Source organism: Parasteatoda tepidariorum, chromosome 7 (genome assembly GCF_043381705.1).
Source record: "Parasteatoda tepidariorum isolate YZ-2023 chromosome 7, CAS_Ptep_4.0, whole genome shotgun sequence".
NCBI lineage: Eukaryota > Metazoa > Arthropoda > Arachnida > Araneae > Theridiidae > Parasteatoda > Parasteatoda tepidariorum.
The window spans coordinates 88,468,781-88,487,483 of NC_092210.1; the positions used below are offsets into that span (position 1 = coordinate 88,468,781).

General features: G+C 28.8%; 1 protein-coding gene across 1 annotated transcript; it reads left to right on the forward strand.

Annotated features, from left to right (window-relative positions):
- Window positions 1-2,806: 2,806 nt before the first annotated feature.
- On the forward strand, window positions 2,807-18,703 carry LOC107450537 (fatty acid-binding protein; the record flags this gene model as incomplete). Its single annotated transcript, XM_043042929.2, is given in 4 exon segments — window positions 2,807-2,938; window positions 14,812-14,981; window positions 16,343-16,441; window positions 18,389-18,703. Coding segments are annotated over 4 exon segments (390 nt in total). The 3' UTR covers window positions 18,440-18,703.

Consider the following 18,703-nt stretch of genomic DNA (forward strand, 5'->3'; position numbering starts at 1 on the left):
TGTTGTGAAAAGAATCTTATTTAGTTGTACAAAGTACTTCAGCCAAAATTTGGGAGCCACGTAAGAGAATTATATATATTAGATCAGAAACACATCATTAAAAGGCAGAATGCTTTGGTGTTTTCAAAACAAAGCAAACGTTGCCACCGGCGGAAAAGAAATACAGCCAAAATTTGGGAGCCAAGTAAGAGAATTATATATAATAGACAATTATAATTCTTAATGAAATTAGTTATTACTTGTATTAAGTTATTGTTATTTCAACAAACATCAATAAAATTTGAGCGATTGTGATAGTACGCTCGTTATGCTTAAAGTAGGAGAGAAACCGAAAAGTAAGAAAGAAATAATTGCACAAGTAATTATGTCAGACAATATTCTTAGGCATGTTTACAATTTTTATCATGAGCTTGTCAAACTTCAAAATTTATTGTTGATGATGTCTAGTATGTTAAACTAAAATTATACGCACCCCACTTACTTAAATCTGTTTTTTTAATCCTAAATGTATGGAGTGTTATTTTGGATTAATTAAAATTTTCTGCATTAATATAATTAATTATTTATAAATTAATTTATTAATTAATTTTCAAGTTTGTTTCTTTTTTCTTTTTATCTTTTTTTGTGTGGTGATTCTCTCAAATATTTTTCTAGGAGGAACCCCAGACTAGTGTCACCATTGGAAATAACTGTAAAATTACTAAGGCATCGTATATTTGATTATTGGTCAGTTGTGTAGAGAAAAATGTTTCCATTTTCGGCAATATTTACATTATATCTTATTATGAACCAAAACTCATCAAATTTAGGAAGTGTCAGTTCGTGAGTACCCCTTGTTAGCATAAACAAGAGATAAGGATACGGAGAAGCGACAGATCCGAGAGACTGACAAACAGATCACATGTGTTAATCGTCACCCAAATCTCTTGTCGAATTCCAGGGACAGACAGTTACCAACGATAAATTTAGAGTCAGTTTCAAGGGACCAATAATATTTATTATTAGTCCTTTGGGACCAGAGTTACTTTGGGACAGTTTTCCCTTAAACTGTAAGGAAACTTCGCACTTATCTATTTTATAAGAAACATGCTAAAATTAGCTTTAAAGGTTTAATAACTAGAAATTAAATTTAGCATAATATTGTCCATATGTAAATTAATTATATCATGTAAATAGTACAAATTTTAAAATTCATTATGTGTTAAGAAAATATTATCTATTTTTTTTAAGAACTAGATTTTACAGCAGGCTATTTTTCGAAGTAATTTTAAACATTACAAGTTTTGAATTTTTGTATTTTTAGAAAAATATTAATAATATAACTCAGGTAAAAAAATTAAGCATATTGGACACTACATGGATTATTCTTTCTTTTTGGCATTTTTATTTTCAACAATAGTCTGATTCAGAGATTAATGTGGATTTCAATAATTAATAATTTTCATCAATAATTTATAAGGTGGGGAAAATCCAACAAAAAATTTCGAGACTGGATTTATTTTAATTCCTCAGTAATTTTTCAATTAATTTCGTGAATTTCAAAATTTAAGAATAAATTACTTTTGAAAATAGTGACTTGAGTATTAGTTATACTGTTTCTACCATAAATGAATTTTCGCTGTTAAATTCTGTTGTCGCAAAAACTCTCTATTGTCACAGTCACTTATTTTCATACTCTTTAATTTTAATACATTACATCCACCTATATTTATAGCAACACCTATATGTGTGAGATATTGCAATAATTTTTATTATTTTTTGTAAAATTTTCCAAAAGTTGAGAAACATTAAAAAGCTCGAATTTCAAATTTAGACATTTAATTCAAGGAAGAGTTACTTCAAAATATTGAGTAAAATAATATTTAATGCTATTATAGTTGATATATAAATTGTGATCAGTTATATAAAAAATAGTTTCAGAAAATCAGTTTTCAAAAAATAGAAAACAATTTTTTAAGTTTAAAGAATATTTTATTTCTCTTAATGAAAGATTTAAATGAAAATGTTTTAATTATGGTTTAGTTTTAAAAATATCAGTAAATTTATCCAAATATTTTTCTTAAGAATATAGTTGAAACTCCAAAAACGAACTTTTACTTAATTCGCACAAGTGTATCATACTTAAAAAAAATAATTAATGGGAAATCACCCATTCCCATAAGAACGCCTTTCATCTTTGTAACTTTCATCGACTCACAGATTGAATGCTGGACATAGCAGAGTCCTTAATCACTGTTATCAGTTACATAATTAAAGAAATATGATTATTAAGAGATTTAAAAAATTATGAGTAAAGAAAGCGATTACTTGATGTAAAAACTCCTCCTTTAGGATGTTTTATCTGCTTATTCTCCCCCCCTCCCTTGTCATTTAATAATCACAAGTCATAGTTATCTCAAGTTATCTTTAAATTTAGAAGAAAAGAATTAAAAGTTATTTCGTTACAAAATGCAAATTCCTTATATACATATTTTATATTATAATATGATATCATTTTTATATCTCTTATTGTGAGGTAGCTCTGATTATTGTATCATATCAACTAGAATTGTACCGGCACTTTCTCGATGATGATTAATAACTAATCAGGAAAAAAATATGACCCTGAATCATACATGATATTGGTTTTTTTTTAAAGAAAAAAGAATAGATATGTGAAACTTAAATAAAATTTTATCTCATAAGGAACGAAGTCGATTCTGATTGGATGATGCTAGTACCCTACTCCAGTCTCAGACTTACGTTGTGATAAGAAGCGGGGGACTCGTATATAAACACTTCTCCTTGGCTTTTTACTTCCCGCCGTCTCATTGCCAGATTAAGATTTTATTTGAAGCTTTTTGTCAAACGATAATTCTAATTTCCAAAATGGCCGATATCCAAGGAAGCTTCAAGTTGGTCTCCAGTGAAAATTTTGGAGAATTTTTGAAGGAAATTGGTAATTTTTAATTCTAAATTTTTTATTATTTTTTAATTTCGTTTTTCACTTAAGTTTTTATTCCTTTTTTTTATTTAATTCTTTTAACTCCAAAAATTTATACCAAAAGTAATTCTGAAGGAAATGAAAATAAATTTTAAAAAAAATATTTTTAGTTATTGTAAAACATAAATTTCAATATTTTACATATACTTTCCGAAACTATTAAATGGAAGCTCCACGTTCACTTGAAATATTTCAATAAAGCCAGATGTGCCATCCATTTCATTATTATTTTTCTTTTATACTTAATAATTAAAACTTCTAGAACTATAACCAAGAACTATTCAATAATTATTTTAAATATTTTTTGAATATAGGTTAATTAATACAAAAAATAACATAAGCAGAGATTACTCATTCTATTCTGAGAGTTCAAATTACAACTCCAAAAATTTTCTATTTTTTGGAGCTGAAAGAGATTTTTGTTGTTAAATTCTTTAATGAAGATGATTAAAGAGTTTAAGGTCTCACATTGTTACATAGAACATATTTATTATTTTGCACATATAAATACAAGCAAAAGAATGCAATTTTTCCGATTATATAAATAAATATAATATTAGTACAAATGATTCATACAAGTAAAAATTATTTTTACCAATAAAATTCCTTCTCAAACGCGATCAACTCTCGTAAAGCAAAACAAAAAAAAATTTTCGAAAAATAATTTTGCCCAACTGAAAAATATTTTAAAATTTAATATATTAATTTCACAACTTTTCATTCGCCAAATATAAATGCTTTCATTAAAAAAATAAAAATAAAAATAATTAAACAAATGTAAATAACAAGTTTTAAAATTTTCCAAATAAAATTTTTAAAATCTGAAATAAAAAAAGAACAAAATAAAAATGTTTATAGCCCAACTTATATTTATCTAAATTTATTTAAATGATTTTTTATGATAACTATGAAAGTTATTCAGTATCGTCATCAATTTTTTTACGAGAAGTATTGAAATATATCCTAACATATATTTATGGCATAAACATGTATAAATATTTTACAAAACAGATACTACTTAGTTAAACTAAAAATGAACTTATACGGAGTTAAAACAAAAAAAAATTATATGATGATGTTTTTTTTTAAAATTAAATTTCTTTTTTACTCGTTAGTTAAAGTAGAAATAAAAAAAATTTTGTCCCTAGCTTTACTTGCATTAACGTTACAGTTATATATTTTTATGCTTATATTTATTTTTGTACTTACAAAAAAGTAGGATTATTTAAATAATGTGTTTATAAACATACAGAAAGCATTTGAACTAAAAATTTAATGGTTCAATTATTCAATGGTAAAATTGATATACAGTGGTAAAATTGATTCTATATTAAGTTGTTAATTTTTTAGTTCTTATCAGCAGTAATCAAAATATTTTATCGGTAGCCATAACATATTATAAAATGCTCTTGATTTTAGGAAATTTAAAATTTTTATTTAAATTTAAAAAATTTGAAGATGCTTTTAACTCAATTTACAAAATTATTAATTATTATGTTACATGTTAAATTACTGATTTTAGTTTTTCAATTTTTATCAAAATTACGGCAAAAAAACATTAAAAATTATCACTATTCTACTTCTATTTTATTTATTTTAATTGTTTCTGAAATAATTGAACAAAAGCTTTTTTGAATTATAATTCAAAATATGAATTTATCGATTAAGTTAAAATACTTTATTATAGTTGAATATATTTATTTAATGTGACAGTTAGGAATTATTATATGTTTGTACTTCGACGAAAATAATCCTTATAATAGCTCCTTGTTAATATAAATCCTTATAAACTCAATAAATTAATTGATACCTAATATTAAATATATATCTGTACATCATTTAGTTCCCTCGATGTTGCAGAACTGCATTCTAGGTAATAATATAATAAGTTTAATTAAATAAATAAATAAAGGAACAGAAAATCGTCAATAAAATTTGAAATATATTTTAAATATTGCTTCATGGAGAGAAAAAATTTGGTAAAATTACTATACTCTATTATAAAGATATTTCTGATTAAAAAAAAAATCATAATTCTGGTAATAAAACCCAAGTATCATTAAATTATTCATATGGTAATAACTTACCGGAAATTTTAGTTTCCAAAATCATAGATATTATTATCACACATTTAGTAAATATACAAAGCTGAAAAATGAATTAAACCAAATACATGGCTTTCATGTCATGTCCTAGGGCAGCGGTTCCCAATTTTTTACGGCTACGGAACCCTAAATGATCAAGCTTTTTATAGCAGAACCCCAAATACATAAATAAAATTAATTAGAAGCATAAAACGCATTAAACAGAGATAGAAAACTAATTACTTTGATAATATTTAATTTGAAATTTTATGCAATAATCGTTTTATCAATAAAAATCTTAAAATAACAGGTTTTATGTCGAATAATAATTGAATACGCAGACCTGAATTGGTATTTACTTCTTAATATATTTTTGGTATAAACATTTGCTGAAAATTAATAAAATTATCTAAATTAAAAATAATAATATTAATAATAAATAAAAACTTTTGTAAACGTTGATACATTATTCGTTTTTCTTGAATATGGACATTTTATTCTGAATTGAAAGTTTAAATTTTTTTTTTTTTTGCTGGAATTCTACTTAATTAATTTTTTTAAAACAACCAAAATATCAAATAAATTATTTTTCACAGCTTAGATTTAAATATAATTCCAGATTTTAAGAATTTAAATTCTCGGATTCCCTACAGCCTTTCTACGTAACCTTGGAATTCCGGGGAAGACGATTTAGGAACAGCTGCTTTAAGATATGAAAAAATTACCACATTTCGCCACAATTACCAAATTTTAACTCTTGTTAAAAAAAACTACATCATTGTTAATTCTACCCAAATCATTGCCAAAGTGCTTAGGTAAAAATTACCGCGCTTTTTCGTGTTCTCAGATTTAGAAACACTGTAAAATTTACCATTTTCTGGTAATTTTGATCGATTTTTTTTCTCAGAGTTACTGTAAAAAAGTCACTCTAAGACAATCAAAGCCACTTTTTAAATAAAAACGAGAGACAGTCTGTTAATTACAATTTGCTTTGCTAATATTTTAAAAAAAAATTGACATTTAGAGAATATCACGGGGTAAAATTATCGCGACTTTTAATTGGCTTCAATGGAAGCTTCAAAATGACTTCTAAAAGAAGATTATTTTTTAGATTTTTAGATATTTGTTATCAACCGCAAATTCAGGCTAGTATTTCTACATTTATTGCTTTATGGTAAGAATTTCGTTAAGGCAACTGAAAAGCAATTAAAACACATTGAGATTAAAAACAATAGACATAGCATCGAGGAATAGTAAATTTGATAAAAGAAGACCAACCGGACTGTGTTGTGGTCAGGGAGCTGACCTCAGAAAGGTCCTGGGTTCGACAAGGATGTTCTTTCCTTCTCTGTACTATCAGTTCTAACTGTCGGAGCAATGATTCGACGAGTGTCAATCGGGTGGGCATGGGGGGGGAATAACACACAAACATGCAAACGAAATTAATTGTAAAACAAAATAAAAAATATAAATAAAAATGTTTTTTTTTTACTGGAGAACTATATGCGTCTATACAAACTTATATAAATTAAAAATTTTAAAAACCAATTGGAGCAAAAATTACTCGATGTATAAGGATAAAATGGTAGATAATTTGATAAAAAAAAATTTTTTTGGACGTGAAAATCAGACAATATAAAAATTGCAAAAGGTTTTCATAAAAATAATCTATTATATCTAGAAAAAAACAGTAAAATAATGCCTATAAAACATTCAACAGTTTCTACAGGAAAGATATTATACTGAGACAATCACTATGTAGACATCAGAAAGAAATATTAAAACAGTTGTATTTATAACTTAGAAACCTGAATAGCCAGTTCATTTATCAGATTTAAATTGAATCCATAGACATGTTGTTAAATTCCAAATATAAATTTTTTGTATCAAAATTCCACTTAACAATGACATTATATATATTACGACATCATATTTATGACAATATTCGTATATGAGTAGAATGCTCTCTAGTACAAAATAATGGAATATGTAATAAATTTTATTATATATTGAATATATGAGATACGAAATATGAGAATATGAAAATGAAATATGAGGAATTGAACTATTTCTGAATATAGCTTTTTTTTTTATAAAACAAAACAAATTTTGTAATTTTATTGTATGCAAAGCTTTGTAGATGTAGTAGTTTTGAAGGGTCCTAGTTGTTTAGTAAATTATTTTAAAAGTAAACACCTTCAATACGGTATTTTTTTATTCGCGGCAGTGGTTATTATTTAGATATTACGTTTACAACTTTACTTTTTCTAACATTTAACGAAAAAGATAGACATGGAGAATTTTTAAACAGAAAGAATCTTACCTTTATAGTATTCGAGAATTCCGATTTCTTTTTAAATAACAATTTGAAGCAATTTTTTCCACCTGAAGACAAACGTATTGGACAAATTTGGATTTCTCTTTCTTGACAATGTTGTGCATCGTTACTGAAACCAGTATTTACTAAAAGCTAGTTTTTGCCATGTTTTATTATAACTAAAAGTAATAAGAACAAAAACAATGGAGCGCGAACGAAGCCTAACAATCATTACTTTTCCAAAATCGTTACTTTTTATTTGAATAAAACTTAAAGGTAGAAAACGATAATTTATGCCTTCCAGAAATATAACTGCTGAGAGAATCTTTTTTTTTTTTAAAAAGCAAACGATTTTTATTTTCAATTTTAAAATCACCCAATAAATGTTTTAACAAACTCCTGGTTATTAACTTAAACGTGTATTTTTGATCCCTTTTAGTAAATGGCACACTTTCCTTCATCTCTGAAGATTTTAATTTGTAATTATAATTATTTAGTAATCAGGGTTTTTGTTATAACCGTGAACGGAACGGATTCCCAGTGACGTCATTATAACGCAATTTTTAAGTTTTTTCTTTTAGCCCAACTAGTAGCAGATTCTCTGGCAACTAAAAAAGGAAATTGTAGAGTAGAGGATTTACTAAAAGGAATTTGAAGAGTAGGATAAATACTCTATAATTTGTAATTTATGCCTTCCAGAAATATAATTGCTGAGAGAATCTTTTTTTTTTAAAAAAAAGCAAACGATTTTTATTTTCAATTTTAAAATCACCCAATAAATGTTTTAACAAACTCCTGGTTATTAACTTAAACGTGTATTTTTGATCCCTTTTAGTAAATGGCACACTTTCCTTCATCTCTGAAGATTTTAATTTGTAATTATAATTATTTAGTAATCTGGGTTTTTGTTATAACCGTGAACGGAACGGATTCCCAGTGACGTCATTATAACGCAATTTTTAAGTTTTTTCTTTTAGCCCAACTAGTAGCAGATTCTCTGGCAACTAAAAAAGGAAATTGTAGAGTAGAGGATTTACTAAAAGGAATTTGAAGAGTAGGATAAATACTCTATAATTTGTAATTTATGCCTTCCAGAAATATAATTGCTGAGAGAATCTTTTTTTTTTAAAAAAAAGCAAACGATTTTTATTTTCAATTTTAAAATCACCCAATAAATGTTTTAACAAACTCCTGGTTATTAACTTAAACGTGTATTTTTGATCCCTTTTAGTAAATGGCACACTTTCCTTCATCTCTGAAGATTTTAATTTGTAATTATAATTATTTAGTAATCTGGGTTTTTGTTATAACCGTGAACGGAACGGATTCCCAGTGACGTCATTATAACGCAATTTTTAAGTTTTTTCTTTTAGCCCAACTAGTAGCAGATTCTCTGGCAACTAAAAAAGGAAATTGTAGAGTAGAGGATTTACTAAAAGGAATTTGAAGAGTAGGATAAATACTCTATAATTTGTAATTTATGCCTTCCAGAAATATAATTGCTGAGAGAATCTTTTTTTTTTAAAAAAAAGCAAACGATTTTTATTTTCAATTTTAAAATCACCCAATAAATGTTTTAACAAACTCCTGGTTATTAACTTAAACGTGTATTTTTGATCCCTTTTAGTAAATGGCACACTTTCCTTCATCTCTGAAGATTTTAATTTGTAATTATAATTATTTAGTAATCTGGGTTTTTGTTATAACCGTGAACGGAACGGATTCCCAGTGACGTCATTATAACGCAATTTTTAAGTTTTTTCTTTTAGCCCAACTAGTAGCAGATTCTCTGGCAACTAAAAAAGGAAATTGTAGAGTAGAGGATTTACTAAAAGGAATTTGAAGAGTAGGATAAATACTCTATAATTTGTAATTTATGCCTTCCAGAAATATAATTGCTGAGAGAATCTTTTTTTTTTAAAAAAAAGCAAACGATTTTTATTTTCAATTTTAAAATCACCCAATAAATGTTTTAACAAACTCCTGGTTATTAACTTAAACGTGTATTTTTGATCCCTTTTAGTAAATGGCACACTTTCCTTCATCTCTGAAGATTTTAATTTGTAATTATAATTATTTAGTAATCTGGGTTNAAGGCACGGGACCGAGCATTTCGTTCACTATATCCGGGAGTTCACTATAAGCCGTGTTCACTATAGCGTGGTTAGACTGTAATATGAAGTATGTGTGAAATTTAAAGCTTTTACTAATATTTTTAAATGTGGCTTATTATGACCGATTATGCTTGAAACGGAATTTTTTTCTTCCTATCATCGAATTATAATATTAAAAGCATTATTATTTATTCTAGAAATCGACACCAGATTTAACTGCAACCATACTATGATTCAAGACAAATTATTTTTAAAAAAATATTGCATTTTGAGTTCAAAAGTGCGTACAAAACAGGTAGCTTTATTTAGTGATCACATGTCTTTCCTTTTTTAGAAAAATTTAACTCTGTCTTCGATTATTGGAAGAAGAAAAAAAAAATCCCATCAGAGATATGAAACACGTGTCTAACCTTGGATTAATTCGTTAAATTCAAAAATGAGATGAATTCGATAAAAGTCCTTTTCCTGTCTTTGTTCAAAGACGCCAATGAACCTTTGAACAGAACACCTACCACGTCTGCGGAAAATGACTTAATCTAATGAGAACAAACACATTCGCTTATCTCCGCTTTCTCAGGCTTTATTTATCTACAAAATGTAAACTGTAATAATCTAAGAATATACATTTTTTAACATTATACATTTTTTTTTTCAAGATAAGAATTTGAAGGGAAGAAAATGGTTCCATTTGATAAAGTTTAAAGGGCGTTTTTTCCCCTCCACAAAGTTCATTCATGCATGTAATCTTTGAAATAACAGAGATAGTGTTTAAAAGCTGTTTGATAAGCCCGCCGTACAATGAGTTAGATATTTTGTCCATTTTTTTTTTAAAGATTCATTCATATTGTTTAAAAATAGGCCCTTATTTATTCTAAATGTGATTAAGTCAGATTGTACTCTTTAGATGCAATTTTATCTTCTTTTTTCTTGCTGGTACATATTTGTAAACTTCTTTATTTACTCACTGCGTATCGTTGAAAAGGAAATCCAAATCATATATATTGTTACCTGACTCTAATCTAAGAAATAAAGCTAGAGAAAAAAGAAAAAAATATTATGAAATGCTAAATCAATAAAAGTTCTTTGAAAGTTGGTATTCGTTTAATGTGGTTTCTTGTGCTTGTGAGAGCCAATAAGAAGGCTTTTTTTAAATAGTGGTCAGATTTCACTTATTTAAAAAAAGGAAGTTATAGCCACACATTCATGTACATAAAAAAAAACTCTACTTGTTTCAAAACTACCTTCTGCTTATTTCTGCAACCAAACAGAGAGAACCACAAATCAAATAAGATAAGAGAACTCGTGATATTTTACTGCTCTGCATTTCAAATTATTAAACATGAAGTTCGACTAAACTGTTCAAATAAGGTCTTGATTTAATGCAACTCAATTTTTAATTATTTAAAAAAAAACGTATAAAATTTTTTTTTTTAAAAATCTTTTAAGTCATGGTGTCACGTAAATGCACCAAAAAAGAACGCAAAATAAATTTTAAAAAAGGCACGCGACAAGAAAAATCAATTGCTACTTTTCTGCAATGCACAAACAAGATTCTTTTTTTTTTCTTATTTTCTTTTTATAAGGAAAAAAAAAACATTTTGTCGACACTGAGTGTATTAAGGGAAAACAATTATATGGTTAGTCCAGAAGTTAACTTTTTAAAAAGATTATCTTTGAATTTAATAATTATAAATTTAGTTTTGTATTTCTATAAATTTTCATATGCCTTGATAAAACATTTTCTACCTCAAGTGATTTATTCGTCTTTTATTATAGATAATTTATCCATGTAATTTATTTACCTACCATAACTAGAGCTATTTATAACTACAATCTAATGCCTATTCCTTAATTTTTTTTTAGTATTCGACGCAATATCTCGTCTACATGTCTCTTTTGCTTGAAATATGCTTTTTGCTATAACAAGCACCTTAAAAAAATTAATGTTTTTAATAGTGTAACTGTCATCATAGCTTTGAATAAATATTAAAATATTTTGCAGAATACTAGGAAATATACAAATTGAAAAACTCTCCCGTGAATGTAATATTTTGTACAAGCAAAGAAAAAAAAATTAATAAATAATTTTGATACGCAGCAGTTTTAAATCTTCCTTTAAGTAACGATCTTTAAAAGAGACCACCCTCATACAAGAAGGGGGATTACGAATAAAGTGGCAAGAGATCGAGATATTAGATCTTATTTTAATTTTGTTAAATAACGTTTTTCAAAATCGCGGTTAACTTCAAACTTGTCACTCGTATCTAATTTTAAAACTTAAAAATTCAAATATTAATAATCACTCTTTAAAAAGCTGTACTTATCGTAACATTTATAAAAAGTAATTTCTCTTAAACCATATTATTAAGATTATATGCATATAACGAGAATTCATACTAGATTTTCATAATTTTAATTACCATAAGAATTTTAAGTCTTGAACAGTTGTAGTTGTTCACGTTGTGCTATTATCACGTTGTGTCTAATACATTAAAACACAATATAAAATTCCCCAAAGTATTCCTTCGGTGGTTCACTGTAAAAATATCATTCGAAATTTTTTTTTTATTTCTACTTATTTTATTTTTGTTATTTTTACTTTTAAAAACTATTATTGTTGTCTTTTGTTCACACTTGTTATTATTATTCGCGATTGGCCATGACGTCTCAAATTTCGGATCCAATATAACACTTCTTCCTTTTGACCCTACAATTAAAAAAAGCTTGAGCTTCCATCAAATTCTGAATACACTATGAACGAAAACTGTTCTAGAAATGTCTTACTTAGCGAACTAGTTTAAAAGTTAAAAAGCACGATCTTGTTTTTTTTTTTTTTTTTTTTAACAATTTAAAGTTTAAGTGTTTGGTAATGGAAGCTTTAACTATCATGTGTATAAATTTGGAAGAGAAAAATAGTACGAAACTTGAAGCTAAGTTTAGACTGCTTTTTATGCGTGAGATACAGATATATAGCAGAATCTCAAGATTCAGATCTGATCCCTAATCAAAGTATCACACCAGAAATTCGACCTTTTCACGTCAAAAAAAAAAAAAAAATTTCTGTTTCAACATTTCGCGAAATCGCCAAATTATTTATTTATATTTTACTTCACATAATTATTTTCTTTCTCATATTCCGAGAAATTTTTAATTGAATTTCGCTTATCTAATCCAAATAAAGCTATCCATGTCAGAGACGGACTTTGAGTTCACCAAGCGACGGTTAAGAAAGGAATAAAAAAAAATTAGAAAAAATAATCTAATCACCATTTTAGGGCGTTTTCAGGGTGCAGGGTTCCCATATATGACATTAAAAGGTTATCAGTTACAGTTAATAATCAGATTTGCCTGATTTGACTTTTTTTCAATGCATAATCAACAGACCACCCTAGAATAGTTGATAAGATAAGTTTAGTAACTGCAACTGTACTCGCTAACCGTTAGTGCTGAAAAGATAAAGAAATGCTGAGTTGAAAAATTTATCTCCTGCGAGAGATTGAATAGCGCTTCGTATGACGTGTCCATTTGTGAATATGTTTAGGGTATTGCACAAGATCTTATATCTGATTTCAGTTAAATCTTCTTTCAATGGTGTTCGAATGTGACTCATGCATAAAAATTTAAAACGAATGTATTGATAGATTTATATCAGAAGTACTATTTCTTACGCAATCACAAGTTTTCGAAAAAAAGGAAAACTTATATTTTTATTAACTACTATATCAATTTATGTAAAGAACTATTTTAATCAGAGAATAATAAATTTTTTCAAAATTTGCGGTGCTTTTAATCTTTTAAGTTTTGTTAAACTAGGAACAAATAAATTTGATGCATATGTAAATCCCCTTCAATTAGAATTTGCAAAGTTTTGTAATTGAGTACTTTCCTTTGGTACAAAGTATGCTATCTATACAGAATAACATTTATATTTCTTTGCAAATTTTGGGATTTTTGGATAAAAATTGTAAAATTTCGTAAAGCGTTCACAATTTCGGAAAATTCTTGATAATTTTAATTATAGATTGGTAAAAGTTAGAACTCAACTGAGATAAATAAATGAAATTAATGATATCACTTTTCCAAAAACGGATTTGACTAGTTCGTGTAATTAATAATAAAAGCAATTATAATTTTCAAAAATATAATAAAGATTTAGACTATCAAACTGAACAAAAAGTATCTGATTCATAGGACTATTCATTTAAGTAACAGAAATTTCAAACTGATGTCCGTTATAATAGACACGAGGTCTTAAGCTGATATTGTAATTGAATATGAACACTCCAAAAATAAAAGTTAATATAGCTCTAAATATAGGGCATTTTTTTATCATTAATTAACGGAGCAATTTCAACAATGTTTCTAAAAAAATTCATTGAAATCTCGTAATTTTAATAAAAGATAATTTATAATCACCGAATAATATAAAAATATGTTCTGCTAATTTGATACAGTATTTAAATGGTGAGTTGAACCATATTATGTAATTTTAAAACTTGATTACTTGATATTGTAGTTCAATTTGAACGGAAATATGTTTCGGACACATCATATAGTTAAAAGCAAATTGGCTCCATATTATGATTCAACGGGGAACTCATTTTTTTTAATATTGTTTCTAAAAAAGAAAAATGCACATTGTTCGAAAATCTCTTCGAGAGCACTATTAAAAATTTGAAAAAACTCGGTGTAGCTATGGGACTAACATCTCAGAACGTGTCAAAGAGGTTGAAAGCTTGCACCCCGATGTCAGTGAAGATTTCAGCTTTTAATCGCAAGCAGGAATTTAAAGTAATTTGAGCTAAATATTTACTTAAAAACTATTATTAATTGCATCAAAATAAATTAATAATTAAACAAATTGAGTAGATAACAGTTAAATTAATGCTGATAGAGGTTACTACACATAATACTTGAACACTAAATGGTCAACATAGATTGCGACAAAAACCACACTTTATCATTTACTTAAAAAACAATAATAATTTTCCATAGGAAGAAACTTTGCTGCTGCAAATCATGACAACAATATAAAACCTGTTTTGAGAAATTAAGTAATTTTCAATTTAAAAAAAAAACGAAGATTTAAATTTGGGAAATAGATTTCTAAATTATTTAAATGGAAATGAAATTTTTAAACTTTTAAGATACTAGGTAACCTTGTAAAAAAACAATTATATCTTTATATACGTTTTTTTTTCTTCCAAAGGAATAACTAGTTCGAAAACTGACTCGTACCATGTGTTTAGAGTATAGCAACTTTACTTGCAATCTGTTGAGAGTAAATATTAATCACGAATTATTTATCTGCAGGGGTCAACATGGTGACTCGCAAACTGGCTGAGACATCAAAGCCAACTGTGGAGATCAAGATTGAGGGGGATGATTACTCCATCAAGACCCTTGCCTTCAAAAGCTCCGAAATCAAATTCAAGCTTGGCCAGGAGTTCGAAGAGAAGAGACTCGATGGTGCCACAGTCAAGGTAAGAATAAGTTTTACAACTATTTTTTTCTCCTTTTCCGTGATGAATTGAAAACATTACAAACAATTAACCCCTTCCTTCTCGCTCCCGTGAAAACGACGGGGTGAGGTTTCACCCTCTATTTCTCACTCCCGTGACATTGACGGGCTGGAGTGTTCAGTAGTAACGCGCCAAGAAGAATAAAATTAATTCATTTCTTTTGCCCGGAAAACATTTTATTTCTCATTTTACACACCAGATGGCAGTACCAGGAGATTTTTAAGGTAATTGTAGGTAGTTAGTTTATTTTAAGCTAGATGCTAGAACTAATCAAATACGTAATACAAATACAAAAGCCAAAAAAATAGGCACTATTATGAACGTTTTCTTGAAAATTAACCGATCGTTAAGGGGTTAAGCAGAAATTCAACAATCAAAATTGTAGATGAATGCAAAGGTTAGGTTTGAATTTTATCCCAATAGTATGGGAAACAAAATCAGTGAAACTAAATTTTTGTCATCCAAACACCATTTTAAGTGCCAAGAGCACCATTATAAACTAAATAAGGCCAATGGTTTTTCCTCTGATGTTTTTATCAGATGATCCTGGCTATTCAACTTAATGTGTCAAACACTATGTAACAGTACCTGGTCATCCCCGTAATGTGTCAAACAGTAATGCGTCAAATCTGTCCTGACTTGGCAAATGAATGAACTATTTTGTCAAGTGCAACAATGTGCATTTTGGAAGAAAAAAATCTGTGTGCTGACATTTTTAATCAGAGGATAAAGCCATCTTGAAGTTTATCATCTCTTAATCAAGTCTTGAAACCTCATATTTAAAATATACCCGTTGGATTGCTGTTGTTGTTCATTTACGTCGCACTAGAGCTGCACAATGGGCTATTGGCGACGGTCTGGGAAACATCCCTGAGGATGATCCGAAGACATGCCATCACAATTTTGATCCTCTGCAGAGGGCATGGCACCCCCGCTTCGGTAGCCCGACGACTTGCACGCGAAGTCAAGCACTTTACGGTAGAACAGTTTAACGAGGACCCATACCGCACACCCTCGGTCCCTACGCAGACTAATCTAAGTGGTCACCCACCCGCACACTGACTGCAGCCAGTGATGCTTGACTTCGGTGATCTGCTGGGAACCGTGTCTTAGCGATCAGTCCACTGTGGGACTATGCCCGTTGGAATTAACCTCTTTTGAACAGGGAGAAAGGCGCACTCCCCCTGGCCAACATTACTAATACGAGTGTACCGAAATGAGATTTGAACATAAGGAAATAAAATTTCACAGAATTATATGAAATAATTGTTAACTTTATTCTTAAACTATCCTTGCCTCGCTAAAGAATGTTTTTCTTACAGACGGTGGTTACACGTGACGGAAACAAACTTACCCAAATTCAACATGGGGATAAGGAAGTAAAAATCGTCCGAGAAGTATCTGGAGATACCCTGACAGTCGTAAGTTTTGCCTTTCATCACATATTTAGGCACTTTAATATCATGATGTATTGTCAAAAAATATAGACCTTTAACACTATATCGCGATATTTTTCACATTTAGCTAATTTATGTTTTTTTTTAATATTGGTCTATATTTTCACTACCCAAACAAAATGTATACACTATATCAATAATTACTACGATATAACTTGATATTCGATAACTATAAATAGTGATAGTATAGTTTGTTTTATATATACCTAAGTGTATTATCGGTAGCCAGCAACTTGTGTTAGTCAGAGTCGGGGGTTGCTCTTATGTGTTGGCGAGCTTAGCTTCATGGGTCCTATGACTGATAAATACCCATTTTTACTCATTAAGTTTTTTTCGAAGTATTTGACATTTAGAATTAAGTTCGATTAGATCGACATTTCATACAGTTTGAGGATTATAAGGTTTTCTCAAATCAATAACGGGGGAAAATCGGTTCTCGCAGAGAGTTATTACACAGTAAAGATGGACCGTGGTTGGAAAAAGCGGTTCATGTTTACACGTAGACGAGCAAAACAATGAAAATTTTGTGAAAAAATTGACGGGATGAAACTAGTGTGGAAATATTGGTTGGGGAGGGATTATGAGGAAAAAATGGTTGATATTTGCAAGAATATTATACACAGGAAGGCCAGTTAAAATTTCAGATAAAGATTGACGATAAATTCTCGATATTTCTGCCAAAAAATGGTGGACGTTTGCATGGTTACTATGGACGGGAGATCTAGGTTAAATTAGAACTATTTAGTTCGTCGGAGAGTGGTCGAAATTTTAATTGAAATATTCCACACTCACCTATACGAAAACGAGTTTATAAAAACGCACTATCTAATGCATTTTTAATGATATTTTTTTGTCAAACCCTACACTTTTGAAAGCAAATGTTTCTATAATTATGGAGAGAAAAAAATCCCATTTTAAGGACTAATCTCAAAGCAAAAAAGTTAGTTTTGTTGGTTGGTTGGTTCTAATGCCACTTGCCATACTAGCAAGCCTGCTTGGTGAAACCGAAGGCAAAAGGTGCGCTTCTTGTTTTTCAGTGGCTCCATCTATGGCCAAGAATTCGACTTCTGCCACATCATGCGTCGCTCCTGTTTATAAGGCAGACCCATTCATACATCCATTCATTTATAAACAGATCGTAACTTTCTCCAATCCAGTACCCCTAGGACAGGGATGGCGAACCAGTAGCACGCGTGCCACTTATGGCACGCGACACAATATTTTGGGCACGCCACTGATCACAAAGTTTACTATGAAGCATATTAACAATTCAATTAAAATTCACAAAAAAGAGAACAATTAATGCCAAAAAAAGCAATTAATAGCCATAAAAAAAGCAAGCGAACAATAAATAACTAGCAAACAAAATTAACAGTTCTGCTTAAACTAACATCTTATAACCCTAATATAAGTTATTTGTCATCTAATCTGCAACAACAGAAGTCACACTGATGTTACTTTAAGTTGAATTACGCGTATAACTGAGACATTGCAAAAGTTGAGAATTGCATTTTTTCGTAGTAAATAAAGAGTTTTGAGTTGATAGTATTTAGTATTATTATTTACCCAATAATCACGAAGTTGAAACTATATGTCGGCACGTCTATGACTTCACTAAAATATATTTTAGAAAAAATGGCACGTTGGTGCATGAAGGTTCGCCACCCCTGCCCTAGGAGGACTTTTGCGAACGTGCATCAGTCACCAACTACAAGGGGAGTCTTCGGCCGGTGGGGTTCGAACCCACGAACATGCGCCCAGTGCCCTACCGACCAGGCTATCCCGGTCACTAAATTTGTTCTAAGCTAGTAAATAGGAAACAAAAACTGCTGATTAGTAAATTTGGCGTGAAACACTTCCTGTTCTTAATTAGTACAAAGTCTAAAATTAAAACTTATCATTTTTTTGCAGACATGTGAAGCTGGCAGCGTTGTTTCCACAAGAGTCTACAAACGAGAATAAGTGCATGTCCATCTGTCAGTCGTCATCTCATCGATATCAGGACACCTGTTTTCACCAGTCAAGTTCTACCCAAAACAACATACGGGTTCTAATATAAAATCGAAATGTTTTAATTTTCCGATATTTTGTGTAACGGTGAACTAATTGTGTCGATTCTAAAGATGCTCATTCATTTTAAAAATGTCTGTGCACAAACGAAATAACATCTGTATTCTTTTTTATTTTTTTTTTTTAAATGTCTAATAAAATATTGCAATTATAAAA